This window comes from Xyrauchen texanus, chromosome 33 (genome assembly GCF_025860055.1).
Source record: "Xyrauchen texanus isolate HMW12.3.18 chromosome 33, RBS_HiC_50CHRs, whole genome shotgun sequence".
Classification (NCBI taxonomy): Eukaryota; Metazoa; Chordata; class Actinopteri; order Cypriniformes; family Catostomidae; genus Xyrauchen; species Xyrauchen texanus.
Window position 1 is genome coordinate 29,986,707 of NC_068308.1, and position 25,814 is coordinate 30,012,520.

Sequence of the window (25,814 nt, forward strand, 5' to 3'; positions counted from 1 at the left end):
AAAGAAGGTGAGAGACAGTGGTGAACAAGACCGAATTTAGAATTATTATTATTATTATTATTAGCAGCAGGGAAGACATTTGCATTAGCATTTCATTTCCCTTTGGATTTTTTTTAAATATTTAATTAAATCGAATAAATAGTTAATTTATTCCCCAAAGGTCATCTTACCCTTAATGTGGGGTCAAATTGTGCGATTTATATTACCATATGTAATAGACACTTTCTTATCTTTTCAGTTGATAGCAAACATCCTGAAATGAGTAGGCCATTCACCTTTAACTGCATTAAAACCACATTAAAACCACCTGCCTAATTTTGTGTAGGTCCACCTCGTGCTGCCAACAGCATCAACCTGCCTCTCACAATAGCATTCTGAGATGACATTCTTCTCACCACAAATGTACAGAGTAGTTATCAGAGTTACCGTAGACTTTGTCAGTTCGAACCAGTCTGGCCATTCTCTGTTGACCTCTCTCATCAACAAGACCTTTCCATCCACAGAACTGCTGCTCACTGGATGGTTTTTGTTTTTGGCACCATTCTGAGTAAATTCTAGAGACTGTTGAGTGTGAAAATCCCAGGAGATCAGCAGTTACAGAAATACTCAAACCAGCCTGTCATGTAGAGGTCAACAGAGAATGGCCAGACTGGTTTGAACTGACAAAGTCTATGGTAACTCTGATAACTACTCTGTACATTTGTGGTGAGAAGAATATATTCATTGAATTCTATTCCGAGATGCGGGTTGGCGTCGTTTTGGCAGCACAAGGGGGACCTACACAATATTAGGCAGGTGGTTATGTTGTGGCTGAACGGTGTATAGAATGTTTAATGTTTTCCTAGATATCAAAGAAAATGTAAATAATAATGCAGCAAATAAGGCTTTGGGATGGGATAATTCCTCCCCCTATACACAACTCATTTAAAGTTCACATTTTTATTTCAAAGTTAATTGTTCACTTATTCCCCAATAGTTTACATGGCACAGCTTACCCCTAACATGGGACAAGTTGTGCCACTGGACCTTTGTTACATATCCGATACAATTTGGTGTATCCGTTTACCTCTGTCTCTTTTCACCTCACCTAGAGGAAATTAAAAAATGCAGGGGTTGGCAGAAAGAATGTTCCTCATAACAGAAGACACTTGACAGCATGTCTCTGTTTTGAAATGGACATGTTTATTAACATAACATTATTGGTTCACAAATAACCAAGGGGAAGGAAAGCAATGATGAATACATCTTAAAAAAATACAAACTGTACAACATTTAAAAATCTTAAGAACATCCATAAATAGCAAATATTTGTATATTTAGTCAATCAGTACAGGTTCATATTCAACATAGCCAAAAACAGGCCAGATTCACATGCCTGGTTTAAAAGATGTGGTTACAGCCTTTTTTTGACTGACAGAAAAGCATCAGCACACTTTTAATCCATGCATGACTGAGTTAACGTATTCAATAGATGATTAAACAATTCAAGAAACATGTACACACATTGCGTTCCTGTGGTCTTCATCATGCAAACACATCAGGAAATATGAATGTAGAGAGAAAATCATAAAAAAGGCTCACTGTACAAAAACGATGCTCTCAACTTCATATACCTCATTAACATGTTCCTTTTATTGTAATTTGTGCAATAGATCAGTGCTAGTTAAAAGCAAAGTTCTCCCTCTATTATGTTGATATGTCATTTTACAATTTTCTTAATTGTAAATGTTGTTCTGCCACTAATTCAGCACCAATTAAAAAAGTTAATAAATAATAATAATAAAAAAACAATAGCAGAACTCCCTCTATGGACTACCATTTGATTGCATTGATATGTCTGAATTAGAGCAGTTTCAAATCAACTCACTTTATTGTCACTCAACCATATACACAAGTGCAACAGTTTACTTACACAGCAGTGGTAACCACAGCTATATTAATAGGCCAGTGTAGCCTCTAAACACGTCATAAGAACTGCCTTCAAGTTGAATGAGCAGTAAAGTAGAACTGTGAAAAAATTAAATAGGGAACACTGAAAACAGATTAAATGCAATAATGTATATGTAATTATATACACGGATGAACATTCAGTGCCTATGACAATCTCTGGATGTAGACAGCATTATAGAAAAGGCTGTTAAGATGTACAGACTTGTGCCGTAATAATTTTTTCAAAATAAATATCAACAAACTAGATGCTGTTACAGTATGTAATGACACAGGAACAAAAAGGCAGAGAAAGAATAGGTTAAGACATCTTTCGGTACATAAAGTAGAAAAAGGGATAGATTGTGACTCATATCATACATGGGAAAGGCCGGCTCCTCAAAAATACCCACTACAATGAAAAGGAGATGCCTGCCAACATCAGTTTTAAAAATCTGCCACTCATTCAGGGTTTGGCAGCAATTTTCTTACTCTTTTTTTTTTTTTATTGGATAGTCAAAGGGGGTTAAGGTGCAAATAGGCTCTATGTTCCTTCCAAGAGTACTTGCACTAGTATTGTGAAAGAAGAAGTGCTGGTAATTTGGAGATTAGCTGATCACTGTCAGAAAATACATCTGCAGTGTGATCTTGAATCAGGACATCTGGTAACACGGTGAATGAGCCCCTTACATTCCATAGCTGCAGCCCAACTGGATTAATTAAAACAGTTAAACCTATTCAAATCATGACATTTAGTAGAATTATTAGGCAATCAGCTAGAGGTAGAACTGAATAAAAAGTTTAAAATCCCTCTTTACCAGTAAACACTGAACATTCTGGATAGAGAAACAACAAAAATGTAAAAAAGAAAAAACAATAAAATAAACCAGACCCCATCCAGCGTACAGTTTCAGAATTAGAAAAATTCTCAAACACCTGCTTGCAAATGTAAATTGCGAGAACAATTAGAGTCAGAACAATCTTTAGCTGGATTTGTTTATTTATTTTTACTATTGCTTCGTTTTAATTCTTAGTTCACTCAAAAATCTCTCATAATTTACTAAATTTTATGCAGTCTTCAACTCATTTACTTTTTTCTTCTGCTGTGGAACACAAACAAAGATGAGGTGTTTTCATCCATACAATACAAGTCAATGGGGTCCAACAATTTCAAGCTTAAAAAAACAAAAACAAACAATAAAACAGAGGCAGCAAAAAGACTTCAGTGGTTTAATCCATGTCTTCTGAAGTTATATGATCCACAATCGTACTCCCTTTTCACTATAAATCATGCCATCTCTAAAGTTTAAAACCCCATTGACTTGCATTGTATGGACAAAAACACCTTAAATCTTTTATTAAAAAAAAAACAAAGTCATACGAGTTTGAACGGCATAAGGATGAGTAAATGATGAGAGAATTATCTATTTTGGGTGAACTATACCTTTAAGGGCTCAGAGTTTTCAATATCTAGTAAAAACCTAATTGAGGTAAGAAAATAGAAATCACAACTAAGATCAAAACTGTCCAAAAGATTCCAGCTATTTATAAATAATTTATATCAGGCTGAGTTTGGGTTTACTGATAGGCCTCTGACATTGATTTGTATGAGGAAAATAAATATGACTGACATTAGGAATTCTGACACCATTCAGTCTGTAAATAAAGGATTCACACAGTCTCACACGGACTCCATTTGTTAGTGGAGGCTATAATTCTCAGCCAAGTTGTTCTGGCTGATATATATTCTGCGGGAAAAAACTAATTAGCGTACTCGTACACTCTTAAAGGGTAAAAACCACAAAATAAAAGCACACAAAATATTTCCCCTGTATTCTCTTGAGTATGAGGTAAGTGACATTCACATTATAACCTGTTAAAAACAGGCTCCAACAAGCTCTTCATGTGGTAGATGGTAAATTAAAAGTATGCAACCTCTCAGCAGGATGTTACACAGAACAAAATATGAATACAGCAAAAAAAATACAGTAAAAGCCCAATTTGTGAGCAATCAATTATCTTGTCTACTTTATACACTTGACCGAACGGAAAGTAAATCAATAAAATCTCCATTTCGCGACTGCTAATAAAATGTTATTATAAAATAAAAAAAGAGGAAAAATAAATCATGCTAATTTAGCCCTCCGTTGTATGTTTTGGCATATAAAAGCTATATCATGCACTACAGTTATGAAGTTTTGAAGAGGATAAAGGAATGTCCTCAGAAAAAAAAAAAATCCCTCTAATAAATTACCAAAGCAGCATGCAGGTAAACATCCCTCAAACAACAAAGATCAAATCTTTACTTTGAGTAAAGCATAAATCAAAGAGATTTCAGGATTTTGCTGACTGAAATCGCAGCCCTAAGTGGCCTTTTTGGCAGAAATAGGGTTAAACCCATCGGAGGTGTGGCAGGAAGAGCTTAGCTCAGAGGAATCCAAATGATTCTAGATTCAACTTCTCCACCATGGAAATGAACATGACATGCAGTCTCTGGATAGACGCAGCTCAGAAGGGAGAGTTCATTCCCAGCTTGGTCTCAAACTGAAGCTTTTGCCTCTTCTGGTAACGCACTCGTACCCTGCAATTACAGCAGTTATTTGCCCTTTGATTAAACAATGTATTACTTGTTTATACTCCAAAAGCTGTATTTAGGATCATGTACGGTTAAGAAATGTTCACATCCTTTTGTTTTAGGAGATAAACACAAAAGGTTTATTGTGGGGTTAATGTCAACATGAAATCAGAATTTAACCCATTTACTTTCCTAAAGGACTACACCAGGTTCAGTACAAATTAAATTTAGACAGTATTTGTGGTATTTGGGGCCAATTTACAGAGGATTTATAAGGCTGAAGCATGAAGCTTAAAATTGTATAAAAGCACTTACATTAATTCTTCTTTAAAACTTGTTTATTATTTGAACTGTAAAGCTGTTTAAATCATCATTTGTTTTTGCAGTATTACAGGGTTTATGGTGTTACATCATAATGGCATCAAAGCTGGATATAATTTTACACAGGAAAGGTTAGCTAGCAATTTTATCATACTAAAATCAAGTTAACATTCATATTGTTCACGTCTTGTGGCTATACATTTGAAACTGTATTTTAACATTTACGGATTGGCCACATTCACTTTTATTGTACTGTAAGTGCCCCAAAAGTACCCAGATTTGTAACAAAATCTAAATGATGGCACAAATGCTGTTGATTGAACTTAACTTGTTTTGAACCCAGTATACTCATTTAATGAAAGTTTTTTAAATTTTTTATTTTGCATTATTTTCTCATTAATTATCCTGTTTCACTCAGAAACATGTCCGATTACAGAAGTACAATGTTTGCAAACAGCTTTAAACACATATACATGTTGATTTTAAACACATGGAAGACATGTATATTGTGCTTAGACTGAAGTTTAAACATAGTTGTACCCTTTACACTATAATCATGTTCAAACTTCCAATGTAGCCTCTTACCTGATTTCATTCAGTTTTACTGCTTCGTTGATTAGCACCACAAATACAATTGACAGAGACACCAACAGCCAGACCTCCAACGGAATGTGAGCTAGTGTAAAGACCACCTTTGTGCTCCTGTCCTGCCATAAATAATAATCTACCACCGCTTGCACTACCTGCCCCAACAATCTGTGAGGGAAATAGAGAAGAGAAAACCATTGGCCGATTGCTTTTGAGTGATCTTTAAGCAAGTGAATGTAGTTTTTAAAAACGGCAAGCCTTTTGTGCAGACATTACTCTTGCACAGCTTGTGTAATTGCTGGTGTGTAATCTGTGTAAGCATTTTCTACATGTTAAACACTCACACCACAGGTACTGTGAGGCACCACCATGTGTTACTGAATGGGTTCTTTTTCCACAAGGACTGGGAACGGTGTACATAGCTCAGAGAGATGACCACTGAGGGAAAGGGAAAGAATAAGAAACATGACTGCAACTGATCACATTTTTTCCTCACTGATCACATGTACATGCACATCATTTAACAATTAAGGTCCATATACTGGTTAAGCCTTTGTGTAATATTTATTAAAGCTATCATATGGCTTTAGAAGACATAGGGCTCTATTTTTATTGAGAGAGCAACGCACTACGACCCTACGCAACATCTTATCCCATTTTCGTGAGCGCTAATTCTAAGGGTGGGAGTTTTTGCGCCACTGTGGGTGGAGGCGCGCAAACTCTGGGTGTATTGTATGTAAATGAAGTGTCGCAAAGCGTAATTTGATATTTTCCTAAGAGTTTGGTCATTGTGCTGAGATGTTTCAATACCACTTCTTAACTCAGCACAAAGTCCAAATTTAGTTCCTGCATTTGCAGTTATAAATAAGTTACTAAATCAGAAAGTACAGAACATCAAATCATGTCCTTGACGATCGCAGTTGAAGCCGTGTGTTGGACCAAAACAATTTGATTTGTGTAACATATTAAAGAGGTCATGGTTTATTTTTTTTCAGTTATTATTATTATTATTGTTATGTTTAAGTCAATGCAAAAGGGGCCAGTGGAAGAAGAGAGTAAAATGTTTGGATTTGGTATGATTGTTTTGACCACTTCGTTATTTTAATTAGTTTAAAGTGCAATTTGAATTTAGAAATGTTTTTGGCTTCTTTGGTTTCAATAATGAATTACATTTTTCAAAATCAATGTTGACCAGTAGAAGTGAAGACCTTGTCGATACCATCACTGTTAATACTATCCATGATTTGTGTGTCAGTAGATGAAAATAATTTATAATTTATTATAATTCTCTATAATTTAACGGAGCCTCCATCCATATCCTGAACCACATTTTCCATGCGTATAAAAAGGAACATGTCCCATTTAACAAGGATGCACAAAATAATGAAAATCCACCCATTTACACCATCAACTTCTTATGAATGTGCTGTCTTTGTTTATATCGCTGGCTCTTGACAGGGAATTACTGTATAATAGGACAGAGACAGTGCCGGAGAAGAACCGCCATTGACTAAGCACAAGCTTACACGAAAATACCCACACTTCATGGTTGCACTTATGAGTTAAGACATTTAATTGTGCTTAAAATAGGGCCCCTTGAATATAATGCACAAGTCATATGGACTGCTTTTATGATACATTTATGGTGGTCATTTAAGACCTTAACATCCCCAGTCCCCTTTCACTTACCTTATATGAAAAATAGTGGCCCAGAATATTCCTCAAAAATGCACTTTTCGTGTTTCACAGAAAGGAAGTCATACGAGTTTGAACAAACATTTTTAACACCGTAATATGCCCAAATCTGATATTAATCAGAATTTAAATGTCCATATAAACACTGAAAGGTTTATCTGGATCAGTGTAGATGACAGAGTAAAAATTAAAATGTCCTTAAGGAATATTTCAGGTTCAATACAAGTAAAAAAACAAAACTCTAGGTAACAGTCATGCGCTTACAATGGAAGTGAATGGGGCCAATCTGTACATGATAAACTACACAGTTTCAAAAGTATAGCCACAAGACATAAACAATGTGTGTTAACATGTTTTAGTGTGATAAAATGCTTACAAACTTTTCTGTGTGAAGTTATAGACAATTTTACAACTTTGTTGCCATGACATATGTCAGTCATGATGTAATGTCAGCTAACCCTAAAATGACTACAAAATGATGATTTAAACAACTTTACAGCTCAAATAATACACAAGTTTTAACAGAAGAATCAATGTGTGATTTTATAAAATTATAAGCGTCACATTTCTGTCTTTAAACACTCAAAAAATTGGACCCATTCACTTTCATTGTAATTGCCACACTGTAACCTTGATGTTTGCTTTTTTTAGAGGGGCAAGTCAAAATTATTTTTTGTGTTAATCAACATTATGCCACAAATGCTGTCGAATTAGCTTAACTTGTATTTAACCCAGTATATTCCTTTAAGGCAGTGGAGTATGTTTAGTCACCTGTGTGCAAAGCCAAGAAACCTGCCATGACCTTCTGAATCAGAAGCAGCCCATTGGACAATTCACCAAACCACTGAAGGGCATCCTGGGAGCTGCACATATTAATCATTGATTAGCACTCACAATCAATTCAAATCAAATCAATCTAAACATGTAACACAGAAAATGATCTATTTATGTTCATGTGTGTACCTAGAAGTGAATATATGGGAGCAGGTGATGGTGCTGTTGTTTTCAGTTTCTGTGAGGTTAGCTACTCTACACACTTCCTGTAGAGAAAACCCAAAGCCGACTAAGTAGGCCAACACAGTTAGACCAAACTTCAACAGGAACCAACCCAGGAAGTACTGCTGAGTCTGTAAGAGGGAGTCAAAAATAACAAGAATGCACATGTGCATTCTGTCGAGTGTGCTTAAATAGTTTGCACTGCAGGGATGCATTGTGTGGTCACTGACCTTGCGTGGTATGGAGCTGAGATTCTTTCCAGTAGCGACTGTCATCACAGAGCTATCAGGAGGTTTACCCAGGAAGGACACACTGTAAACACCAAATATTTATTTATAAAGATCGAGGATACAGGGCAGTGACCTGATTTTACCAGTGACCCCCTCCAATGCAATATCTGGGTGTTTTTGTTTGAATTTCATCTCTCTTACCTTAGCAGTGGGTAACAGAAGCAGGACAGCCACAGAATATCTGAGATGTTCATGGGAGGGGGCAGTTGAATAAGGCAGGCCATGAACTAAAACACCAAGAAGCCACACTATAACAACAGTACAAATCAAAAACAGCACAGAATCACCTATGACTTCTGTACCTTTTCATGAGCTTAAGCGATTAAACTTCATATCCTGTACATAACATGCAGATGAAAGTTTCTGTTTGACACCAGTGTAAAGTGAATTTGTTCTTACCTGAATAATAACCAGGGTCAGTTGACACTGCAGTAGGAAGAGGAAGCACTTGCGAATGCCATAGGTAGTGTGTCTTGCCTGCAGATACATTAACAGCAACAAATGTGAAGTGCAGTGGTCGACTGATATGGGTTTTTTAATGGCCGATTCCGATATCCAGAGAGCAGGGTGGCCGATAGACTGATACATCACACAATTTAATATAGTAAATAACATAAAAATGTAATTGTTAAAAAAATAAAATAAACTCTTGATGCCTGATTTGGTAGCTGATCCAAACCAGACAGTTATAGACATGCAGAGGACAGACTCAATGAATGCAAAGTAGAAATGTATCAGCAGCACCTCTGGCAGGTTGAACTTCCTCAACTGGCAAATGAAGTACAAAGGGAGTCAATGTGGGTCTCCCACTTCAAGTCCTGTGAAATGGTAGTGCCCAGGAACCTGAAGGACTCCACGGCTGCCACAGTGCTGTTCAGAATGGTGAGCGGGGTTAATGTTGGGGTGTTCATCTCCACTGTTTTAAGCATGTTCAGCTCCAGGCTGTTTTGACCACACCAGACAGACACAGAGGGGTCCTTGAATAGTGGGGAGAACACATATCCCAATCGGCACCAGTGCTGATTGTACATATGCTGGAGATGAATTTCCCCATTCTCATTATCTGCTACTTGTCTGTCAGAAAGCTGGTGATCCACTGACAGAGCCGGGAACAGAGAACTGGGTTAATTTAGTCCATAGGAGAGCAGGGTTTATAGTGTTAATAGCCAAACTGAAGTCAACAAATAGTATTCCCAGCATCCCTGGTCTGTCTAGATTTTGAAGTATGTGATGTTGTCCCATATTGACTGCATCATCCACAGATGATGTTTGCTCTATAAGCAAATTTAAGGGGATCCAGAAAGGGTTCAGTGATTTCCTTCAGGTGGGACAACACCAGCCTCTCAAATGACTTCACGACCACAGATTTCAGAGCGACGGATCTGTAGTTATTAAGTCAGTTGATCTTTGGTTTCTTTGGGACAGGGATGATTGTGGAGCATTTCAATCAGCAGGAAATGTCACACTGCTCCAGTAATCTGTTGAAGATCTGTGTGAAGATGGGGGCTAGCTGGTCAGCATAGGATTTTAGACAAGTGGGTGAAAAACCATCTGGGCCCTGTGCTTTTCTTGCCTTCCGTTTGCAGAAGACCAGGCACACCTCCTCTTCACAGATCTTAAGTGAATGTTGAGTAGCAGGAGAGGGGAGTAGGGTGGCAGGTGGTGTAATGTTTGTGTGCTGTGAAGGTCGGAGATGCTGTGGGGTATGTGACTGGGCTTTTCAAATCTACAGTAAAATGCAGGTCATTAGCCAGTTGTTGATTCCCAACAGTGTTGGGGGACGGTGTCTTGTAGTTGGTAAAGTCTGGGACAAAGTGATATGCATCCTTTATTGTTGTGTAGCAATGATCCAGTGTATTTCGATCTCTGGTGGGGCATGTAATGTGCTATCTGTATTTTGGCAGTTCATGTGTGAGATTTGCCTTGTTAAAATCTCCAAGAATAATAATAAGGGAGTCCGGGTGTTGTTGCTCCGTGTCTGGGATATGATCAGCTAGCTGTTGCTGCTCGCTCTCTCTCTCTCTCTCTCACACACACACACACACACACACACACACACACACACACACACACACACACACACACACACACACACACACACACACACACACACACACACACACACAGTTCTGTTTCCATGTTTTATGGGGACTTTCCATAGACATAATGGTTTTTATACTGTACAAACTTTATATTCTATCCCCTAAACCTAACCCTACCCCTAAACCTAACCCTCACAGAAAACTTTCTGCATTTTTACATTTTCAAAAAACATAATTTAGTATGATTTATAAGCTGTTTTCCTCATGGGGACCGACAAAATGTCCCCACAAGGTCAAAAATTTCAGGTTTTACTATCCTTATGGGGACATTTGGTCCCCACAAAGTGATAAATACACACTCACACACACACACACACACACACACGTGTGTGGATTAATATAAACACACAAGAAGACACGAGGAAAACGCCTGTGGCAAGTAGAAAGGCTAACAGTTTATGCAGAGTGCCTCTAAATTAGGACAGAACAACTTCAACATTGTTACATCTGTACACCAACATTCATTGATGTAAAAACACGTTCCTCAACCTCTCGTTTTCCCCATTTACTATGTGGTGCAATCCGCTATGAACAGCTGGAAGCCAGGCAGATGCAATGCGCTGTCTGGAATGGCTTCACTCAGCCAGGTTTCCATGAAGCACAAGGCAGCAGATCTGCAAAGTGCTTTTTTTGCAGATGAGGAGAAGTAATAGTTAGGAAGAGAGCGGAGATTCACTAGATGCATGCTTAGCAGTGTGGTCCGAAAGCCTCACTGTCGGAACTTGACCAGCGTGCCGGCTCACTTCCCATGTTTGCGTCTTAAATTACACTGTTGCACGCAGTCTGTTGCACACGGTCTATTACTGTAATTACATGATGGCACGTAACAACAAAATGAACTGCGTCTGCTCATTTACATGTCTCAGTCGGTTCACATGCAAGCAGCCGATTCTTGGCGCCAATTTAGCAATTTAGAGAGTTAGGTGTAAAAGTGGTGCAGAAATTACATAATTGTGAGAATGACAATTATGGGAGGGGAATAGTGGGTAGAACATGCTCGGACTTGCATTCTTAATTAGAATTTCATTCCTGTACATAATTCATCTTTTTTGTTGGAGCTGTGGTGCAGTAATTAGCGCACATGCTCCAGGCATATTGAGCAGTGTTGCTCATGTGGGTGCTGAAGGATAGAGTCTGGCCTGCAACATGTCATGATCAAATTCCACTCTGCCTATTCCTCACAATATCTGTCTAGCAAAGCAGCAAAAATGTCATTTTTGTTTTAACATTTAACCAATTGTACTCTTTGTTTTACCATTTAACCAATTGTACTCTTTCACCAAAGCCTTTGGGAGAATGTGTGAAAATATGAGCTGATCATACCTGCTCTATGAGTTTGACCACGCTGACACTCTCCCCCTGATGGAAGGACAGCGAGCAGGCGAGACTATTGAGGTGAGCACTGAGCCCCAGTGGAGAGAGTTCATCACAGTCTCTATTCAGTCCACAGCCTGCAGCGTACCCAAAAGTCTCCCACGAGCACCGCGATGGGTACAGAGGATCCAGAGAGATACTGTAACACACACACACACACACACACACACACACACACACACTTAAGGAACTGCAGATCGATATAGAGTTTGATACAGAATATTTCTACGGGAAAATTTTCATACAGTAGATATATCGAAGCATTAGATCATTTCTGATAATACATGTGGATTTAATGGGATTTCAGCAAACAAAAGTTGTACCTTTAAAAATTTTAATTTGAAAGATTACACCATTACGACCCATGAGATTATAGGCCATATCTAATTAATTACAGTATACAGCGTTAAAGGGATAGTTCACCCAAAAATTCTAAAATTTTCTCACCCTCATGCCATCCCATATGTGTATGATTTTCTTTCTTCTGCAGAACACAAATTAAGATATTTAGAAGAATATTTCAGCTCTATAGGTCCTCACAATGCAAGTGAATGGGTACTAGAATGTAATCGGCCGATTTTTGGCATTTTTTAACATAATCGGCATCGGTCAATATCCAAGTATATCAAGCCGATTATTAGGCAGGCACATCTGTGGGCAGCCTAGTGTTGTTGTGGAACACTTATTCGAAACACGCTGCCCCTAGAGTCATTATCCAGCACAGTGAGCAGACCACATCCAGTGCCTAAGGAAGGAGCTAAGTTCCTTGGAGAAAACAGTAAGGATTAAATTTGTATAACTTCTTTATATTTAATTAAAAACTTTTGATATGTTACTGCCAACTTCAAGAACAAACGCGACAAACGCGATAGGCGACATGACGTTCGGCTACTTTGGATATTGATAGCATATTTGAAGTTGCATTATCACAGCAGAAGGGTTGCTATCATGTCACAATAAGCAAGCAAGAATTTTGCAATTACAGACAGTGAATCTGAGACTTGTATTTGTTCTGTTTGTGTGTCTTATATTTGAGAGGGTTGTCACTCAATGCAGAGAAATAAGTAATAAAAAAGACACCAACGCAGTATAGGCTATTGAAGGACTGGCTTTGGTAAGCTCGGACGTTATCGGTTCTGCTGTCGGTACTGGAGAAATTAAGAAAATACATTTATCTCGCTCATGCGGTGCCACAGCGAGCACAACACGAGCCCTGCATAACGAGTGACAGAACGAAACATTCAAACGTAGCCTGGTTTAGATCTGTGATATTAGTCTGATTTTATTTTAGATTTCGCCTTCCAAAGATTATAAAAAGAATATTTATACATAAGCCGCATTCTGTCTAGCACAACTTCCTTCCCTTCACAGCGGTGCACTGACATTTCTCCCTAAAACTCAAACTTAACTTCAGAATCAGCACGATCGGTGATTGTTGTAAAATGCAGTCTAGCTAAATTGCGGGACGCGTTTAATAATAAAAAGAGCGCAAGAGATACCGTTCCCAAGGCGGCGCGCGCTCCGAAACACACCACAAAGAAACAAGCGAAGTATAGGCTACATTGGGTTTCATGCGTCTAAACGATCAACTATACACAAAAATATGTCAAAACGACCGGCTTGGAGATTCACTTAAACACAGTTTATGTCTTAAATGGACATAGTTATGGAAATAGTTGGGGAGAAAATATGCTGCATCAGGAGCCTATTAGACTCGGTCTTAAAGGGGAAGCTGTCTAATAATCAACATGCAGACGATTGAGCCATTACTGCGAATCAAACAACAAAAGGCAAAGAGAAAATCACTTACAGCTCTTGAATGAATAACTTCTGCATTAATGAGCATTAATCTGCATTAATCTATCTATGATAAACTATGCAGTGTTATTTTACAATTGATTACTTTATTAGATTTCTTTTTAGACCACACCTGAACAGTAATGTTAGTAGACCTTCCTGAAATTAAATCACTGTGCCTATATAACGTTTATCTTTGTGTAATATATATAACAAAAAGAACCGTTAAGAATACAGTTAAAGTACCGGATCGATAAGCAGTATCGGTAAGAGTAGTAATACCATTAAAACCTTAACGATACCCATCCATGCCTGTGCTTCTCTTGGATGCTCTGAATATTGGATTACGTGTCTGGATTGCCCCTAAATTAAAGCTGCATTTGGATCTCAGCCTTCGTGTCTCGGAGCAGTTCGTAACACCTGCTTTGTTTATTTAATATATTTGTTATACATTATTTATAAAATATGTTTTTACATTATACATTTTTAATTTAAGTCTACAAGTACGACCCGGATTTCAAAAGATCGGCATCGGCCTGAAAAAAACAATATCGGTCGACCTCTAATGGGTACCAACATTTTGAACCCCTAAATTGCACAAAGGCAGCATAAAAGTAATTCATAAGACTCCAAAGGAAACAGATCAATATTTAAGTCCTTTTTTAATATACATTCTCCTCCCTGTCCAGTAGGTGGCGATATACACAAATAATGCAAATCACCAAAAACTAAGAAGAAGAAAGTAAAAGTGCTAATTTACAGTAAAAAGGACTCAAATGTTGATTGTTTCTCACCCACACCTATCATATCACTACTGAAGATAAAGACTGGGGTCATATTACTTTTATGCTGCTTTTACAACCTTTTGGAGCTTTACAATTTTGGACTGTGGCAGCGGGGGCGTGGTCAAGCGTCCGTCCGGGAGAGAAAAGCAGTAAGGGCGCTTACACCTGAGCTAAATTATGCCTAACACCTGTCTCTGATTCCAGTGAGCACGAGGAGAGCGGCATAAAAGCAGACACAGAGCCTCCAGTCGAGGAGAGAGACGACAAGCAAACCCAGTGTTTGACATTTGTATTGTGTGCGATAATAATACTGTGAGAACCAAAGAGAATTAAAAAAGCTTACCTTGTGGTGAAGACCCGTTTCCTGTCCTCCTTCCCATCGAAAAGCGTTACATGGACCTTTCAATTTCATTGTATCGACCTACAGAGCTAAAATATTCTTCTAAAAATCTTTGTGTTCAGCAGAAGAAAGAAAGTCATAGACATCTGGGATGGCATGAGGTTAAGTAAATGATGAGAGAATTACTTTATTACTAATTATTTTATGGGAGAAGTATCCCTTTAATGATGTTTGTATTGTGTTGCCTTAGCAGATTGTGTGCAGTGGCATGACAATTATGCATGTGCTGCCAACCTGATGTCACTCTGCAGGAACAGGCAGCTGTTGCGGAAATTTGCAGAGCTCCCTAAACAGCATGTCACTTCTCTGTTCTCCTGCATGATCTTCATCATTTCACACATTGCTGTAAGACACATGCACAACCAGAGGGCTCAGTGTTTATTTACATTACATACTCTATCTCTATACACACACATTCACCGATGAGCCACAACATTAATATCACCTGCCTAATATTGTGTAGGTCCTCTCATGCCGCCAAAACGGAGCAAACTATTCTTCTCACGATAACTGTACAGAGCGGTTATCTGAGTTACCATAGACTTTGTCAGTTCGAACCAGTCTGGCCATTCTCTGTTGATCTCTCTCATCAACACAGCATTTCAGTCCACAGAACTGTTATACAGTTATACTCAAAAACACTCAAACCAGCCCATCTGGCACCATTTTATGACCTTTTGGAGCTTCAAAATTGTAATATATATATATATATATACACACACACACACACACACACACACATATATATTATATTTAAGCTTTTAAGCAAGTGGAATCTTCACAAATAGATACTTTTTATTACATTCTCATAATGAAAAGTCTCAATTCAAATATAAATGTTGCCTGTCTTGAGGCATTATGTGAACGGACTCACTTTCAGGGGTGCAGTCTGTGAACAGGGGAACCAGTAGAGGCACATTGTCTATGTTCTTTAAATGAGGACGAACTTGGTGGATACCACGAGGCAGTTTGGCCTACAGAACAACAGAGAGATAACAGCACTGAAAAGTCTTTCAGCAAAACACATATCATTATTATTAATGATGTCATAGAGCAGGCTTGTGCAGATGTCTTACTCTGTTGCAGTCTTCTAGGAAACTGGGCACATCACTGTCAGTAGGCTGGAAGCTGGCAAGATCTGATTGATCCTCTGGCAGTAGAGGGCCTTCTGCATCATCACGAGAATCTAAAATTATTATATTATAGCTAGATTACATTGTGGCTCTCTGGAATACTTGATTCTAATTGGTCAACTGCAGCATTCTGCAGTTAAATATTTTATGTATAATCCCGGCTAAACTATCTAAATTACTATCGTCCCAGGCAACCTAAATATTCCTACAAACCTACACATTTCCATTAACATGATTATAGGAAAAAAAAAAAACAGGCTATTTTTCGGGCTGTCAATCGCTTAAAATTGTTTATAGAATTAATTACTTGTGCCGAATTCTATCGTAATTTATCGCATATAAACTCAGCAAAAAAAGAAACGTCCTCTCACTTTCAACTGCTTTTATTTTCAGCAAACTTAACAGGTGTTAATATTTGTATGAACATAAAAAGATTCAACAACTAAGACATTAACTGAACAAGTTTCATAGACATGTGACTAACAGAAATGGAATAATGTGTCCCTGAACAAAGGGTGGGGTCAAAAGTAACAGTCAGTATCTGGTGTGTCCACCAGCTGCATTAAGTACTGCAGCACATCTCCTCCTCATGGACTGCTTCAGATTTGCCAGTTCTTGCTGTGAGAGGTTACCCCACTCTTCCACAAGGCACTTGCAAGTTCCCAGACATTTCTGGGGGGAATGACCCTAGCCCTCACCCTCCGTTCCAACAGGTCGCAGACGTGCTCAATGGGATTGAGATCCAGGCACTTTGTTGGCCATGGCAGAACACTGACATTCCTGTCTTGCAGGAAATCATGCACAGAACGAGCAGTATGGCTGGTGGCATTGTCATGCTGGAGGGTCATGTCAGGATGAGCACCACATGAGGGAGGAGGATGTCTTCCCTGTAACGCACAGTGGTGTGATTGCCTACAATGACAACAAGCTCAGTCCAATGATGCTGTGACACACCGCCCAAGACCATGACGGACCCTCCACCTCCAAATCGATCCTGCTCCAGAGTACAGGCCTCAGTGTAACGATCATTTCTTTGACGATAAACGCAAGTCTGACCATCACCCCTTGTAACACAAACTGTGACTTGTCAGTGAAGAGCACTTTTTGCCAGTCCTGTCTGGTCCAGAGAAGGTGGGTTTGTGCCCATAGGCTACGATGTTGCAGGTGATGTCTGGCAAGGACCTTACAACAGGCCTACAAGCCCTTAGTCCAGCCTCTCTCAGCCTATAGCCAGCAGTCTGAGCACTGATGGAGGGATCGTGCATTCCTGGTGTAACTTGGGCAGTTGTTGCCTTCCTGTACCTGTACCGCAGGTGTGATATTCGGATGAACCGATACTGTGCAGGTGTTGTTACATGTGGTCTGCCACTGCGAGGACGATCAGCTGTCCTTCCCCTCTCCCTGTAGCGCTCTCTTAGGCGTCTCACAGTACGGACATTGCAATTTATTGGCAATGGCCACATCTGCAGTCCTCATGCCTCCATGCAGCATGCCCAAGACACGTTCATGCGGATGAGCAGGGACCCTGTGCATCTTTCTTTTGGTCTCTTTCAGAGTCAGTAGAAAGGTCTCTTTATTGTCCTAAGTTTTAATAACTGTACCTTAATTGCCTACCGTCTGTAAACTGTTAGTGTCTTAATGACCATTCCACAGGTGCATTAACTGTTTATGGTTCATTGAACAAGCATGGAAAACATTGTTTAAACCCTTTACAAAAAAGATCTGTTATTTGGATTTTTACAAAATGATCTTTAAAATACAGTGTCTTGAGTTTCTTTTTTTGCTAAGTTTATAAATATTTGCTGAGAAAGCCCCTCAAATAAAAATAATTCATAATATAATGATAAAATAATTATAAATAGTTATATTTAAATAATATATATTTATTAATTAGGACTGTCAATTGAAATTTTATTTAATCGATTACATGGTGTGCCGATGTAATTTATCGAATTCATTGCAATTAATTGCATATACAAATATTTGCGGAGAAAGCCCCTCAAATAAATAATTTAATACATAATGATGAAATAATTATAAATAAATATAAATATATACACATATACATACATACAAACATACATACATTGTATATAATGAAAAAATTTCTATAAACGTTTCTATAAACGTTCCATAAATGTACCCTTCTGCATATTGTAGCTATTATTATTTCTGGATTGTGCATTTGAATTCACAGAGTGCTTATGCTCATTCTTATTAACGATATGTAAATGGTTTTAATTTTTGTCAATATTTGGCCGATAAATATCGGCAGCCTATACATCGGTTCATCCCTAATAAGTTAGAATCCAAGTGATCCAAAGTGATGTGAAATGTACATTTCTGTCTTCCTGCATAGAAGCACACACTTACCCTGCAGAAGGTCATCATGTAGAGATCCTGCCTGGCTAGGGCTTGAGGGAGCACCATCACAGTGACTATCTCCGTTTGGGGTCAGAGAGATGTGACAGTTCCAGCCTGTCTCTAAACCCATCTTCTCTGCAAACACCTACACACAGACAACATTAACAGATGAAAAAATACAACACCCTAAATAACATCTTGCACTCCTATATTGCATGAGCCAGTGTCTTACTTTGCTGCGTAGCTCGTCCTCCATGGAGAAGTATACAAAGCGGATGCAGGCTACCACCAGGTTCTCAATGAGCCGCACTGTGTCCAGTCGGGCCTGGAACTGGGACGACACCATCCCCATGAAGATCTGCCCACTCAGAGCCTGAACACAGTCCTCCTTATCCAAACCTTCTCCAATACCCTCTGACACACACACACACACACATACACACACACAAAACATTTTAAGATAACTTTTCAATCCAGTACTTTGACCTAATGTTAGGAAATGCTGCTTTCTTTTTATTTGAACTTTGAGGCTACAAGCAAGTCAAAGGGCATGTTTATTGGCAATACAGGCTGTCTTGTGTCTCTCACCATCAGAGCTCCAGCTGTTCCTGCGGCTGCCGTGCTTGATGGGAATCGTGTTAGGGAGCTCCACCCCTGAGAAGAGCGTTGGGCCCGGAGCCAACTCCACACACTTGCCATTGAGCTGGCTGGACAATGCCACCTGCATAGGCTTATAGGCAAATGCAGAACAATATCCTGCCAGACAGGCACGTTGGTAGAAATCTAGAACCTTTTTCCTATAGGGACAGAAGAACCAAAGTTTTAGTCATCTCATATGACATTATCAGAGACATCTGCAGGTAACAAGGGCTGTTTTACTTATCACTGTAAACATTTTGAATCTACTTGGCAACAATGGCAGAAATGATGGTTCACTTTCCTTGTATTTCAGAGCAAATACATAAATATTGAGATATATACGTATATTGAATATAGTCAAATATTTAATTATATGAAATATCTTATATGTTGAATATATTACATTAAAATATAATATTTACAAATAATAATTATGTATAATATACTACTTTTTCTTTTGTTGCTATATTGCCCAGCCTTACTGGTAACAGTAGTACTTCAGTACAAAAAGGACATTTCTCCACTCTGCTATAAAAGAAAACTGAGTTTCAAGAATTAGACTCTTAATTCGTGTCCCTGACCTGTCAGATCCAGACAGCGGATAGATGTCTGCCCCATCCCAGAAATCGGTGCAGGCTTCCAGGATGAGGTCGGCCGAGCCATGGGAGAGCATCTGCACATTATCTGAGGAGAGTGTACAGGTCAAAGGTTTTAAACCACTAAGGACAAACAGGAAGTGAGCTAGATAAAAAAATAGGTCATACTGGTAGTGCTGTCCCTGACGAACAGGCTGATGAGGTGATTGATGGGCGGCTGGCGTTTGGTGAAGTGATGGAGGCGTCGTGGAGCAGATTCTTTGGCCTTCTCTCCGGAAGGGAGCTGGTACAGACTCAGATGATTTTCATGCTTAAACAGTTCCCTTGCTCCTGGAGTAAAACCTGACAGATAACACAATAGTAAAGAACAATCTGGTAAACTAAAAGAAAGGTCTAATTAAAGGATGTGAAGATACTACAATGATAAACAGCTCTATTTGATATCAAGGACAACCTGTTTTTCTGCACAGTTCTTAAAGGACTTCAGTAAACCTGAATACTTTACGTTCTATGCATTAGAGACCAATTAGGATGGCTTATGCTATTCACCACGGCATCCAATTGGTTGTTTTGGTAGTCTGGCTGGAGTCACTCGGCACTCCCTGGATTCGAACTCATGATTCCAGGGTTGGTAGTCAGCGTCTTTGCTTGCTGAGATACTCAGGTTCTCTGGTTATTTATGTTTTTAAGATGTTAAAGACATTACAGCAGATTTTTTGTAAAGCTGCTTTGGAACAATATGGTAGTGGGAAAAGCAAAAAAAAAAAAAAAACCTAATTATTTGACGATTTTAATTTTGTTACAGTGTTTTTTCTACTTTGACAACAAAATCTCAATGTTCTCTCTTTGCACTGTCAAACAAACAAGTGATAGCCAGTGCTGAAGCATTTGTTCACTGTCCTTTTCTGCATATCGGGGGTTGGGTTGTTCACTGTCCTTTTCTGCATATCGCGGCACCGTTTTGTGGCCCATTCTGCATAATGCGGCGGCTCATTTGAGCTTAATCGCGGCCCATTCAGACCATTTCACTGCCGACCCACTGGCCCGCTCTGTTCTCTCGATGGTCAGTCCTCCCCTGATTGGCCCCAAAGTGCATCGGCCCACTGGGAAAATGCCCGGTATGCCAGATTACCAGTCCAGCCCTGGATGCAGTGGAAATCTACAGGATGCTCCCTTGCTCCCTATTTACTGAATGACCTAACCTCCAGTGTGTTGTATGTCTGCACTGCTCTCAGAACTGTTTGAAATGCAACTTATTTTCATCCTAACTCCATATAAAGCCTTTATATGAACATGAACTTTATAAAACATTTATTTTCTCAGTGTAAAAATGATGTGAAGTGATTTCTAATGAAAAACAGTGCCATTGTCTACTATAGTGGCCATTGTGTTTAACGGCGTACCGTTTCACAATAAATCACTCAAATAAAAAAAAATAGCATATCGAATAAAACTAGAGAATCTAATCTTTTGACTCAAACTGGTAAAAGTAATTAGGTTTCTTCCTAGATGTAATGTAGTTTTGTTGGAGTTTCTCCCAAAGACAAAATCTGTTGTGGTAGGCGCCATATTGTTTTGTCACATGACTCTCTGTACGTTGAAAGTTTGAGCCTTTACTGACAGCCCAGATTCTTCTGAACTGATATCAGTCGGTTAAAATTTTTTGTTTGCATGGAATAGATCCATGTTAAGTTTCTTAAAAATTCACCTTTTGTGTTTGCACAGAAAAAGTATCAGCATACAGATCTGACATGAGGGTGAGTAAATAATAATACAAATTTGAATTTTGTTGACATATTCCTTTAAAAGCATTTCCTGGCAACATATGTTTATTAAAATGCTTCTCTCAGTCACACCTATAAGGCGAGAGAGCTCGCAAAGGCCCCAGGGAACGTGTACAGGCAGAACGGCCCCGTGGCATTCCTGCAGTGCCAGATTGGAAAGGTGGTCAGAGAATCTGCAGAGCTGCTGGGTGACTGTGGCATTGCAGAGGTTGAGCAGGATGTTCAGGCCGAGAGGCTTCAGAGAGGGCAGATGATTCTGCCAGCCAGAGTCATCAAATTGGATGCTGACAGGGTTTTGCTGATCCTGGGACAGGCTCAACATCTCCAGATGATAGTCACACACAAAATCTTCTGCTTCACACAGATCATCAACTAGACTGCATGGCTGGGAATAGACACACACAAAAACACATTAACAAGATCTCAACTGTCATTTAAATAAATTGCAATTCTAACGGACAGCTTTCTCTAGGTAAAGTTTACTCAAAAAGGAAACTTCTATCATCATTTACTCACCCTCATGACATTCCAGATGACTTTCTTCTGCTGAACACAAATTTTTTAGAAAAAATATCTCCGCTCTGTAGGTCCATACAATGAAAGTGAATGGTGACCAGAACTTTGAAGGTCAAAAAAGCACATAACTGCAGAATAAATGTAATCCATACAACACCAGAGGTTAAATCCATATATTCAGGAGCGATGTGTAGGTGAGGTGAAAGGTGTAGGTGAAAACAGATCAATATCCAAATAAATCTCCACTTTCACTACAACATTCCTCTTCTTGCGTTTTTGGCGATTCACATTCTTCATGCATATTGCCACCAACTGATCAGGGAGGAGAATTTTTTGTAAAAAAGGACTTAAGTTTCTCACCCACACCAGTCAGATCACGTTTGAAGATATGGATTTAACCACTGGAGTCATATGGATTACTTTTTTGCAGCCATTATGTGCTTTTTTTTTACCTTCAAAGTTCTGGTCACCATTCACTTGCATTGTATGGACCTACAGAGCTGATAGATTCTTCTTAAAATAATTTTTTGGGTTCAGCAGCAGAAATTAAGTCATTCACATCTGAGATGGCATGAGGGTGAGTAAAAAAATGAGAGAATTTTCATTTTTGGGTGAACTATCCCTTTGAGTTCCAAAAAGCGCTGTAAAAAAATCATCATAAAAGGTAGTCCATATGACCCATGTGCTATATTCAAAGTCTTCTGAATACATATGGTAGCTTTGTGTGATGAAGATTTAAATTTAAATCATTATTCACTGTATATATAATTATTTAAATGGTTTTTGATTATCAGTGAATAATGACTGAAATTGGCTCTTGGGGAATGCTAGGGTGTTGCTAGGTTGTTGCTATAGGTAATCTAGCTCCCATAATAACATACAGGTGTAGTCCTACCTGCACAATGTCATCTACTCCACCTTCTGTGTCATGGCTGAAGCTGACATTGGAGCCAGACGGGTGTTTGGCGCGGGTGGTTTGAGGCCCTCGCCGTGGGTGTTGTGTGTCTGAAGAACGGGCGGTGTCAAGTGATGTCTCACTTGGCTCCTGCTCAGCTATATGGAGTGAGGGTTCAAATGCAGGTAAACACAGCAGAGCCTCGCCTTCCTGAGGCTAGACACAGAAAACACACACGCATACACAGACTGAAGGGATAGAAAACAACGGCTAAAATAATTTATACTGGTGCAGCCATGGTTTATGATGGTTCAGTCTAGCTTTCAACAGCTGTGTTTTCAATAACCTCATCTCGTTCCTCGTCGCCCTCTGTCCGGCAGAGGGAGTTTACTGACAAGTCATCTCTGAGGTCTTCTTGGCTGTCATGAGGAGGTTCTACTCGTCCACTGAAGAACAGTACGGTCTCAGGACTGGGGTTGGGCCAGGAAAGAATGCCCTGCTTATCCACACAGCACAGCACCTATGAGAGGATCAGGTAAACACAAGCAAGTTACTTCATTATCAGATTAGCTCATAAAGCTTAACGTTTTTAAGTAAAGAATTTTGTGGGTTATTTTCAACTTTGTGCAGTTGATTACCACAGACAGTCATTTTGTCTTGTGGCTTAGTAGGCAAGTGTTTTAAAGGCTTTAAAGCAGAAATTACTAAGCTTAGTAATTTCTGCTTTTAAACACTTTCATGAATTGTTCGGTATAAAAACAATGTTTGTTACTAATGTTTGGTACTATTTTTCTAAGGTGGAAGAACTGATTGTGCATAACCAACATAATGCCTGTCGGTTCCCTTCGATGCTCCTTTCTGTTATCCTAGTGTGGACTGGGTTTTCCAAAGATATTAAAGTGTATTTACTGTGAACACATTTTGCTGTATTTTAATAGATGCTGAGGGAATTCAATTATTGTCCAAGGCGATTGACAACATAGCACAGATGCGGTACATAAATAATTAGGTTAAAAAGAACCAAGAAAATTCCTTTAATTAGAATTAATTACTAAGTGAATGTTAATACATTTTTAAAACAGCAAAGTTATGGGGCGGTACTCACAGTGACTGAGCCCAATGAATGCAGCAGACTGGAGGTATAACAGAGGGTCTGGGACTGTCCTTTCAACACATTGACCAGGTGTCTCCACACACAGCATAGCATTTCCTAAACACACACACCGGTATAAATAACAGTTTCTGCCCTGATAGAAATCCATGTATCAGCAGCCCTGGGTATCGACTGGCTCTGCAAAAGTGTCAGGATATATAAAACCTGAAATCGGACTATGGTGGTCACACACACACACACACACACACACACACACACACACACACACACACACACACACACACACACACACACACACACACACACACTGTTTTATGGGGACTTTCCATAGACATAATGGTTTTTATACTGTACAAACTTTATATTCTATCCCCTAAACCTAACCCTACCCCTAAACCTAACCCTCACAGAAAACTTTCTGCATTTTTACATTTTCAAAAAACATAATTTAGTATGATTTATATGCTGTAATGTCCCCACAAGGTCAAACATTTTGGGTTTTACTATCCTTATGGGGACATTTGGTCCCCACAAAGTGATAAATACACACACACACACACACACACACACACACACACACACACACACACACATAGACATAAAGAGAAACTCTGGAAGATAAAGCCTAGGATAGTAAGACAGGAGAGAGTCTGCATTAGAGTGTACAGTCTCGGGTTTGTCCTAATTGAATGCATTCAGAGATTTATAGGTATTTTGTGGAGCTGAATGCATCTTGCAGCAGCAAAAGGGAGAGAAACAGAAGTTCATAGGAAACAAACTGAATGGCAGAAGCACACAAATGAAAGCGTGAGACAGCAGCTAAAAGGAGACCAGCAATGTAGAGCAAAACCTAAAAATGGTTAATTGCAGAGACACCTTTGAACACAGTTTTTAAAGTCAACCTGAAATCAAATTTGACCTTATTATACATTCTTAGTCTTTAGGGATAGTCCACCCAAAAACAAAAATTCTGTTACAATTTACTCATGTTGTTTCTTTCATATGCAGAACACAAAAGGAGATTTTTTTTCAATACAATGTCAGTGAGAGTGCCCATTTATGAGCTTAAAAAAAAAGGACCTAAAGTGTCCCTAAAAGTGTCATTTACGTGGTCAATGAGTCTTGTTCATCACATTCAAAGTGTTTTGAAGCTCTGAAAATAACGCAAGTTTTCGTGTGAAGTAACAAATTGCAAGATGTTTCTCACCAAAAATGTAATAACATGCTCCACCTCTAAAACTATTTTCTTAATCCATTGAAGTCACCTAGGCCATTTAAAATGGGTTGCAAATGCTGATATAAAGTCAACAATGAAATTAAATATTGACCCATTTAACTTGACACATTCTTGGTCTTATTGCAAACAATTTATTGTGGCATGTTATTAAAAAGTATTCTTTGCAATGTTTCATCAAAATGTAATAACTTGCTCTTCTCTTGACCAACATCCAGTTCAAACACTCTGAGAACTTAAGAAACAGCATTAAAGGGTACAAGTGCTAAGAGTGCAGATATACAGGCTTTTTATTAACTCGTCAATTCACACTGGATTAATATTACCAGGGGTTATTTTTACAGGCCGTTTTATAGTAGGTAAAACACACTGTCATTTTTACTGGAGCGAGAACGCGAAGTCCATAAAAAGTCAGGGAAAATTACTGACATGACAGATTCGCATGGGATTAAAACGACTGAGAAGCTCTGGTAATTAGCTGTATTCGGATGGGATTAGATTTATATGGGGACGTGGAGTATATTTTTCAACCCCTCCAACCACCATCATATATGTACAAAACACCACTTACAATCCAATCAATTGCTGCTGGATAAAATTAAGTCCACAGTTAACTGTACTGTTTCACTTGGAAGTCCATTACATTATGGAGGCAAACATTTTTTTGAATGCCATTTCATGCTGACTTTA

The 25,814-nt window shown here is 38.8% G+C and overlaps 1 protein-coding gene across 1 annotated transcript in view; it reads right to left on the reverse strand.

The window, feature by feature from the left end:
- Nucleotides 1-1,167: 1,167 nt before the first annotated feature.
- LOC127626833 (transmembrane protein 94-like) overlaps nucleotides 1,168-25,814 on the reverse strand; it is a 54,166-nt gene continuing 29,519 nt past the window's right edge. Inside the window, exons 12-32 of the mRNA XM_052102909.1 lie at nucleotides 23,882-23,986; nucleotides 23,123-23,296; nucleotides 22,777-22,992; nucleotides 21,438-21,750; nucleotides 19,750-19,923; nucleotides 19,567-19,669; nucleotides 18,935-19,143; nucleotides 18,579-18,760; nucleotides 18,356-18,491; nucleotides 15,926-16,035; nucleotides 15,724-15,823; nucleotides 15,084-15,192; nucleotides 11,817-12,006; nucleotides 8,791-8,868; nucleotides 8,533-8,618; nucleotides 8,332-8,413; nucleotides 8,069-8,232; nucleotides 7,877-7,968; nucleotides 5,755-5,848; nucleotides 5,408-5,578; nucleotides 1,168-4,507 (exon numbers count right to left, since the gene is read on the reverse strand). Of these exons, the coding sequence (XP_051958869.1) occupies nucleotides 4,435-4,507; nucleotides 5,408-5,578; nucleotides 5,755-5,848; nucleotides 7,877-7,968; nucleotides 8,069-8,232; nucleotides 8,332-8,413; nucleotides 8,533-8,618; nucleotides 8,791-8,868; nucleotides 11,817-12,006; nucleotides 15,084-15,192; nucleotides 15,724-15,823; nucleotides 15,926-16,035; nucleotides 18,356-18,491; nucleotides 18,579-18,760; nucleotides 18,935-19,143; nucleotides 19,567-19,669; nucleotides 19,750-19,923; nucleotides 21,438-21,750; nucleotides 22,777-22,992; nucleotides 23,123-23,296; nucleotides 23,882-23,986 (2,961 nt within the window). The 3' untranslated portion in view covers nucleotides 1,168-4,434. The remainder of the gene's footprint in view (nucleotides 4,508-5,407; nucleotides 5,579-5,754; nucleotides 5,849-7,876; nucleotides 7,969-8,068; nucleotides 8,233-8,331; nucleotides 8,414-8,532; nucleotides 8,619-8,790; nucleotides 8,869-11,816; nucleotides 12,007-15,083; nucleotides 15,193-15,723; nucleotides 15,824-15,925; nucleotides 16,036-18,355; nucleotides 18,492-18,578; nucleotides 18,761-18,934; nucleotides 19,144-19,566; nucleotides 19,670-19,749; nucleotides 19,924-21,437; nucleotides 21,751-22,776; nucleotides 22,993-23,122; nucleotides 23,297-23,881; nucleotides 23,987-25,814) is intronic.